This window comes from Oryx dammah, unplaced genomic scaffold (genome assembly GCF_014754425.2).
Source record: "Oryx dammah isolate SB20612 unplaced genomic scaffold, SCBI_Odam_1.1 HiC_scaffold_28, whole genome shotgun sequence".
NCBI lineage: Eukaryota > Metazoa > Chordata > Mammalia > Artiodactyla > Bovidae > Oryx > Oryx dammah.
In genome coordinates, this window is record NW_024070212.1 from 20,352,282 (window position 1) to 20,359,825 (window position 7,544).

Genomic DNA, 7,544 nt, shown 5'->3' on the forward strand with positions numbered 1-7,544 from the left:
CAGCAGCAGCAGCAGCAGCAGCAGCAGCAGCAGCAGCAGCAGCAGCAGCAGCAGCAGCAGCAGCAGCAGCAGCAGCAGCAGCAGCAGCAGCAGCAGCAGCAGCAGGGGCTTCCTCAGTGGTCCAGTGGTTAAGAATCTGCCTTGCAACACAAGGGACACTGGTTCAGTCCCTGGTCCTGGAAGATCCCACATGCCATGGAGCAACTAAGCCCATCTGCCACAACTACTGAGCCCAGGCATTGCAACTTCTGAAACCCATGCGCTTAGATCCTGTGCTCCTCAACAAAAGAAGCCACCGCAATGAGAAGCCCACACACTGCAACAGAGTAGCCCCCACTTGCCATAACTAGACACAACTAGAGAAAGTCTACTTGAAGCAATGAAGGCCCACCACAGCCAATAAATAAATAAATCTTAAACAAAAAAAAAATGACCTAATGACCAACTTCAATAAGTGGGCTTTATTTTTTAAAAGAGGAACAGCTAAAAAAAAATCAAATATCTATCTTAGACTATTATGTAGACATAATAAAAATTTCAAATAATATTTAAAGGCAGAAAAATGTTCACAATATGATATAAAGTGGAGAAAGCATGATGAAAGGTTGTATTTGTTGTATGGCCCTATGTGTGTAATATACACACACACACAGACATATATATATATACATATGTATACATGCAGGAAATAAATTGAAGGGATTCATTGTCATGATGTAATAGACATTTTATGGTTTTCTAGGATAAAGTATATTACTTCTATAAACAGAAAACAAAGAGAAGATTTTCTTTATCTTTAACAATGTTACCATTAGGACAGTTCTGTCTCTTTTACAGTAAAAATGTGGAATACATTTTGTTGAGCCATATATTTCTTTGTTGGATATTGATTGAAGAGCAAAGTGAGGTAGGAAGTTCTCTTACTAAAAAGTTTAAACAGAAGCTGGATAATAATTTACTAAATATGGTTTATCAGAGGAAGGATGCATATCTAAAGTAAAGGGTTAACTATGATCCCCATTCTCCAGCATTATGTCTGACATATAGTAGATGCTCAATAAATATTTGCTGAAAGAATGAATACATGACTCCTAAGGTCTGTTCCAAACTTGAGACCTTGTGATTCCTAAAGGCTCCCTTCACCATCCCAGTCCTCTTAGCTTTCTCCCTTCTCTGGACTTTGGGACCAATTACATTATGAACAACCAACTTAAGAGGTCATAATGATATACTGTATTGTATTTTACTTTGTGTTTTATTAATTGCTCCCTAATTACATCATAAGTTTAAATTCTTCCTTTCCAATCAATTCCATCCAATTAACTTTTCCTGGGCACTGTGAATTTAATACATAATACATTGCATTGTATTAAATACTAGAACTTGCCCTACAAAACTTTATATTGAAACATTAAAGAGGGAGAGGGCACTAAGGGCTCCAGTAAAAGTACACATAAAATGCTATCATCAGACTGAGGAACAATTAATCCTGAAGAAAAAAAAAAATGGGTCCAGGAAAGCTACAGGTAGGAGGTAATATTTCATCAGAGTTTTGATAGACAACGGGAGTCTGTCAAGCTCTTAGTACTAACAGATTTAGGGGAAGCTGGTTCACAGTAAAGAGTCAGAGGTACCAGAGAGAGTCTTCCACTTTCTCCTTTAATATATCTCCCCTTTGCGCGAAGGAAAACTACAGTGCTCCAGTGTATAATCAACACAGCAAAGGGAGCCCACAGGGAGAGGGTGGGGAACTAGAAGGGGGCAGATCCAACAGGCTGCCGGAAAGCGTTGTCTCTCTAGCTAGCAGCTGGTCCCTGGTGAAGTAGTTCGGGAGGTGCGGGATGGAACCAGGTCAGAGCCCCCAAGTCGGGGCCTTACCTGCTGCCCCTCCCCCACGCGGAAAACACGCCGCAGCCAACTTGAAATTTGCTTGTCTTCCTCTAGCTGGTGGCGTTCTAGGTCCGCCTCCCAGAGCTCCCTATTGGTGAGTTCTCCCAGCCAATCTAGGGGAAGCCGAGGAGGTCCGCCCACTTGAAGCTGAGGAGCGGAGGGAGGGAGAGAGTTAGCCGGAACTCAGGCTAGATAAGCTGGGTGAGTAGAAAGATGGGGTTGCAGAACCAACCCGGGGGTCAGTCATTTCAGACCTCATCTCAGATGGAGGACCCCTTGGCCTGGCGACGGTTCACAGAGGGAAGCTGATCCTTAGATTTCACCGAGGGACTCTATAGAAAGAGCTTCCACAGAGAAATAAAACTCCCTTAGGGATCATTCTTTTTGTGGCTTCACACTTGGCCTCTCCTCCATTCCTCCAGTCTTCCCTTCAGTTCTGCGGTGCTTCCCTCCAGCACCACCCATGAGTATTTCTTTTCTAGAAAAATGTTTTCCTGTAGGTTGCTGCCATGTCTGTGAGAAGATGGAAAGAGGCTTTGGGAAAGGAAGGATTAGGAAATCAGATAACCAGAGTTTGGGAGATAGGGCAGGAGTCCAGTGTTTACTCCAGTTTCCACCTCCTTCCAGCTCCTCCTAGCCTTTGGTTAAAGAGGGTGGGGTTGGGAGGAGGGGTCCCACTTTTACACACACACAAAAACAGAAACAATGGGGAAAGAGATCTGAGTAGAGATAGAATCTAGAAGTTAGTCAAGAACGATAATCCTGATGTCAGAGAAAATGGCCCTGGGAGTGAAGCCTCTGGACTGGGAAGGCTGTTGGTGGAGTGGCAAGCACCCAGTCTTTGGAATAGGACAGAAACAGAGCTGTGAAGCTTTGGAGAACTGCTTTACTTTACTAAGTCACAGTTTCTTCATAACAAGAAAATAATTCCTACCTTATAGCATTGTTGTGAGGATTGGAGATAATGTGTGTAAAGTACTTACATAATTGGCACATAGTTGGTTTCCAGTAAATGGTGTGTGCATGCTAAGTTGCTTCAGTTGTGTCCGACTCTTTGTGACCCTGTGGACTGCACCCTGCCAGGCTCTTCTGTTCATGGGATTCTCCAGGCAAGAATCCTGGGGTGGGTTGCCATTTCCTTCTCCAGGGGATCTTCCCGACCCAGGGGTCAAAACATGGTACCTAGTAAAAATGGGTAGCTTCCCTGCAAATATTTCTCTCTCCCCCTTTTTCAGGAACATTATATCTTGTGTCTGGTAGCCTCCAGCCTCTGAATTATCTCAAGTGAGTTTTCCATATCCTTAGGACTTTTTCCTCACCGCCCCCCCTCCCCACTTCCCCTGATGCCTTCCAGCTGGACACAAACTCATTCCTAAAATATGCAGATGGAAGCTATGGTAACCATGGAGACAGGGCAGGTGGTGAGGAGAGGCAGAGACAGACACTGAGAGAAACCGACTGCTACAGATAGGGAGAAAGAAGACTTTAAGGAACGATTCTAACAGAGACCTTCAAACAAGATGGAAAAACGAGCCTAAGCAAGACCGAGAATAAATAGATGCAATGAGAGAGAATGTATTACAAAGTTCACTCTTCTCTGCCCCTTTTCTCTCTCTCTTCCTTCCATCCCTCCAAAAATATGGGGAGGAAGCATCTGGGAATAACCCCTTGCTGTATCTAAAAATGACCCCAACCTCCGCATACTTATCTAAGTCTGTATAAGGGAGCTGAGGTCCAAGTTTATTTGTGATGCATGTTCCGGTTGCGGGGAGGTGTAATGAAGATGTATCGCTGTGTCTGACTCCAGCTCCCCCTGACATTTCAACTAGGAGAAGGCAGCCAGATCTCTTGCCTCCCTCTGTACAGTAAGGACTCCAGCTGTGGATCCCATCGCCTCTCTCTTCACCTCTCTATATAGTGTACCGTGTACCGTGTGGCAGGTCAGACCTGGCGCACAGGCGCGCATCAACGCACGAAGAGCGGAGAATGGGGATCTGCTGAAGCTAGATGAAGAATTGGGATGGTCCCAGTCTGGGTCGCGGAGGAGTCTCTTAAGGAACATTTAGGTTTGTTGTGACTGAGGGGCTAAGAAAGGGAAGTCAGGATTGGAGCCTCTAGCTTTTGAGGGTTTATGTGTGCATGGGTGGGTAATGGTTTGGTGCCTGACGCCCCCACCCGCAGAGACTAGGCTATAAATAGCGAAGCATAGCTCCGCCCCCCCCCCCCCCCAGCTTCTCTCCTCCGGAGCCGGCGCTGTGCCCGGGGCGCACCGGGAGGAGGGACCAGGATTCTGTGCCCGGGCGCAGATACTGACACCAAGGGAATCCGAGTGCCCACCCCCACGCCATGTGGGCCCCCAGGAACCCGACTCCGCCACCCCAGCTGCCCCGTGGCCCTGGCCTCAGCCCTGGCCCGGAGGAGATTCTGCGGACTTACAGGTATCTATTTGGGTGCACAACCTCGGAGGGGAAAGAGCAAGGAGTGATGAGGAATATAGCAGGGGCAAAAGAACCCCCCAATTCTCCCCCCACCCTTTTTAGGTCCCAAACGCAAGCTGCCTCCCTCCCCCCATTCAGTTTGTGGGGCTGTGGCAACCTAAAAGAGGTTAGGAATGGGACTGTGTGTGTGAATGTATGGGTGCATGTGTGTGGGTGGGTGGCGTTCAACATCCTAGAAAGGGGGATTCCAAGTGCGGATAAGAAAAGGGGGATGCTGGAAAGGTCTGATAAGCCGTGGGGTGAGGGTGGGGGTGCGGATATCCCTGCGCGTGCACGAACGCGTTTGCACGCGTGCTCGTCCTTCAGTGCGGGTGCACCCTTCTCATCTCCTCAGGCATGCGCTGGGGGGATGAGGGCGGCTCAGAGGCATGAGTTAGAAGAAGGACTGTGTACCATGCCGTGGAGATCTCCCCCATCCCACGCGGGTCCTTCCACCTGTGCCTCAGTTTCCCTGCCTGAATCAGTAAATAAGATCTTTCTCTTTTTTGCAGGGATTGGCTTCGCCACTGAGCCCGCAGGCCTCTACCAGCCACCACCCTCACCCCCTAGGCGTCCTCGGCAGGTCCCAATCCCGGCTCCAACGGTGCTTTCTCCCCAGCGGCAGCTATGCTGCACACCGAGGGCCACGCTCTTCTTCGGGCCGTGGGTCAGGGTAAGCTACGCTTGGCCCGTTTGCTTCTGGAGGGGGGCGCCTACGTGAATGAGGGTGATGCTCAAGGGGAGACTGCGCTAATGGCGGCCTGTCGGGCCCGGTACGACGACCCCCAGAACAAGGCACGCATGGTACGCTACCTTCTGGAGCAAGGCGCGGACCCCAACATCGCAGATCGCCTAGGGCGCACGGCGCTCATGCACGCTTGCGCGGGCGGCGGGGGCGCCGCGGTGGCCTCCCTGCTCCTTGCCCATGGCGCGGACCCCTCAGTCCGAGATCACGCCGGCGCCTCGGCGCTTGTCCACGCCCTGGACCGCGGGGACCGAGAGACCCTTGCCACGCTGCTGGACGCCTGCAAGGCGAAGGGCACGGAGGTCATCATCATCACCACTGACACCTCGCCCTCCGGCACCAAGAAGACCCGCCAGTATCTCAATTCCCCACCGTCCCCGGGGGTTGAGGACCCCGCTCCCGCTCCTCCTAGCCCCGGGGTCTGCACGTCGCCTTCGGAAATCCAACTGCAGACTGCAGGAGCGGGAGGACGAGGATTGTTATCCCCTCGCGCCCAGGAAGAAGAGGAGAAGAGGGACGTATTTGAATTCCCTCTTCCTAAGCCCCCAGATGACCCCTCCCCTTCCGAGCCACTCCCCAAACCACCCCGCCATCCTCCAAAACCCCTCAAAAGGCTCAACTCCGAGCCCTGGGGCCTAGTGGCCCCTCCTCAACCTGTCCCGCCTGCCGAAGGGAGGCCGGGGTTCGAGCGCCTGACCGCGGAATTCAACGGCCTGACCCTGACAGGTCGACCGCGTCTTTCCCGACGTCACAGCACCGAAGGCCCAGAGGACCCGCCCCCGTGGGCGGAGAAAGTGACGGGTGGGGGTCCTCTCTCTCGCAGAAACACAGCGCCAGAAGCTCAGGAGTCTGGCCCCTCTTCAGGGCTGAGGCAGAAACTGAGCCGCATGGAGTCGGTGGAGCTCGATACTCCCGGAAATCTTTGCCCCGACTCGCCCGAGTGCAGCCGCCCGTCCCTGGAGCGCCGCAGATACAGCGCCTCCCCGCTGACCCTCCCTCCAGCGGGCTCGGTTTCCTCCCCGCGCCAGTCCCAGGAGAGTCTTCCTGGGGCTGTATCTCCGCTGAGCGGGCGGAGGCGGAGTCCCGGGTTGCTGGAGCGGAGGGGCTCGGGGACGTTGCTCCTGGACCACATCTCACAAACGCGGCCAGGTTTCCTGCCCCCGCTCAACGTCAGCCCCCATCCTCCCATCCCCGACATTCGCCCGGGAGGTCGAGCGCCTTCGCTGCCTGCCCCTCCCCAGGCGGGGGCGCCAGGCTCTCCCAGGACCAAGCGCAAGTTGGTGAGACGCCACTCCATGCAGACTGAGCAGATCCGCCTGCTAGGGGGCTTCCAGAGTCTAGGCGGGCCAGGGGAGCCTGGGCGCTGAGAGGAGTGAGAGGAGCCAAGGTGGGTGGGGATCAGGACCTTGGGACGGGTGGGAAAACCAGTTCACACACACACACTATGGACATAGAGGTCTCTTGCATGTGCTCATGGGCACGGTGCACACATACATGGGTAAACATGTGTCCACAAGCACAGTACTCGTATTTGCAGAGAAGGGTAAGTACTCTATTTATTGGGCATATAGACTCAGGCATTCATGCCCTGGTCACTTCACAGTGCATATGGGAATTTCCCTTGCCCTTGGACACAGCGCACACAGGACCACTTGTGCTAGGGCCCCCAGAGGGTCCCAAACTCAACTTGCATTTGTTCAGAAGCATTAGGGAGCCCCTACTTATGGGTAATCTCCAATCTCTGCCCTCCTGCAACAGTAATCCCTTGCTTTCCATGTATGCCCTGCAACACAGCCTGCTCATGATTTCGGACACGCTACCCTCTTCGTGAATATCCCAACCCATTCTGCAGGTCTTGCTTTTCAATCCAGGCCTGGCTCCTTGTTCACACCCTGCTTCCAGCCCTAACCACTTTTCAGGATAGCTTCTTTACTCCCCTTGGGAATATCCTGCAGCAATTCCCAGCCTCAGTTCTGCTGCTGCCCTCCCTGCTCTCAGCTTTACTTCTCAGCTTCCAGCTTTTTCTTCCCAGCCCATCCCCCTAACCAAAACACCAGGTTGTTTCATTTTCCCAGGAGGTGGGTCATGGGCTCTAAGCTGCTCTTCTGTCCATCTGAGCTTATGAACACCCCAACAGGTTGACATGGGGAGTAACCCTAAATCATTCCTCTCTCCAGTTGATATATCAAATAAATGTGTTCAGAAGTCTCTGTTTTGTCACTTCTGCTGGGAGTGGAGGGTGTGGGGGAATGAGGACTAGGGAGGGAGGGTGATGCTAACTATAGCTAGCTATAAAGATCGAGGGGATACTTCAAGGCTCCATCCACCTTCTTTCCAGGAAACCAACTGTGGTTGTAGAAGAAGAGGCAAGGGTCCCATGTCTTGAAGATTTTAAGGCATCTGATAGGTTTTCATTTCCCTCAGTCTCCCCT

General features: G+C 51.9%; 2 protein-coding genes and 1 long non-coding RNA gene across 5 annotated transcripts in view; 1 reads left to right on the forward strand and 2 right to left on the reverse strand.

The window, feature by feature from the left end:
- The window catches only part of POLR3GL (RNA polymerase III subunit GL), a 14,920-nt gene extending 12,072 nt beyond the window's left edge, over positions 1–2,848 (reverse strand). For 2 of the 3 annotated variants that reach the window (XM_040230838.1, XM_040230836.1), the window contains exons 1-2: positions 2,145–2,403; positions 1,879–2,037 (exon numbers count right to left, since the gene is read on the reverse strand). The gene's annotated coding sequence lies outside the window, so the exon portion shown is untranslated. Of the gene's footprint in view, positions 1–1,878; positions 2,038–2,144; positions 2,404–2,824 lie in introns of those variants that run through there. The other variant, XM_040230837.1, reaches the window with a different exon arrangement.
- Positions 2,849–3,884: 1,036 nt separating this feature from the next.
- Positions 3,885–5,262, reverse strand: LOC120855959. Its single transcript, XR_005719343.1, has 3 exons — positions 5,181–5,262; positions 4,327–4,349; positions 3,885–3,975 (listed from the first exon to the last, which is right to left on the reverse strand). It is a non-coding gene; the product is annotated as an uncharacterized LOC120855959 (long non-coding RNA).
- ANKRD34A (ankyrin repeat domain 34A) lies at positions 4,139–7,320 on the forward strand. Its single transcript, XM_040230835.1, has 2 exons — positions 4,139–4,328; positions 4,880–7,320. Exon 2 carries the CDS (start codon positions 4,995–4,997, stop codon positions 6,477–6,479), a length of 1,485 nt encoding a protein of 494 aa, XP_040086769.1. The 5' UTR covers positions 4,139–4,328; positions 4,880–4,994; the 3' UTR covers positions 6,480–7,320.
- Positions 7,321–7,544: the final 224 nt, after the last annotated feature.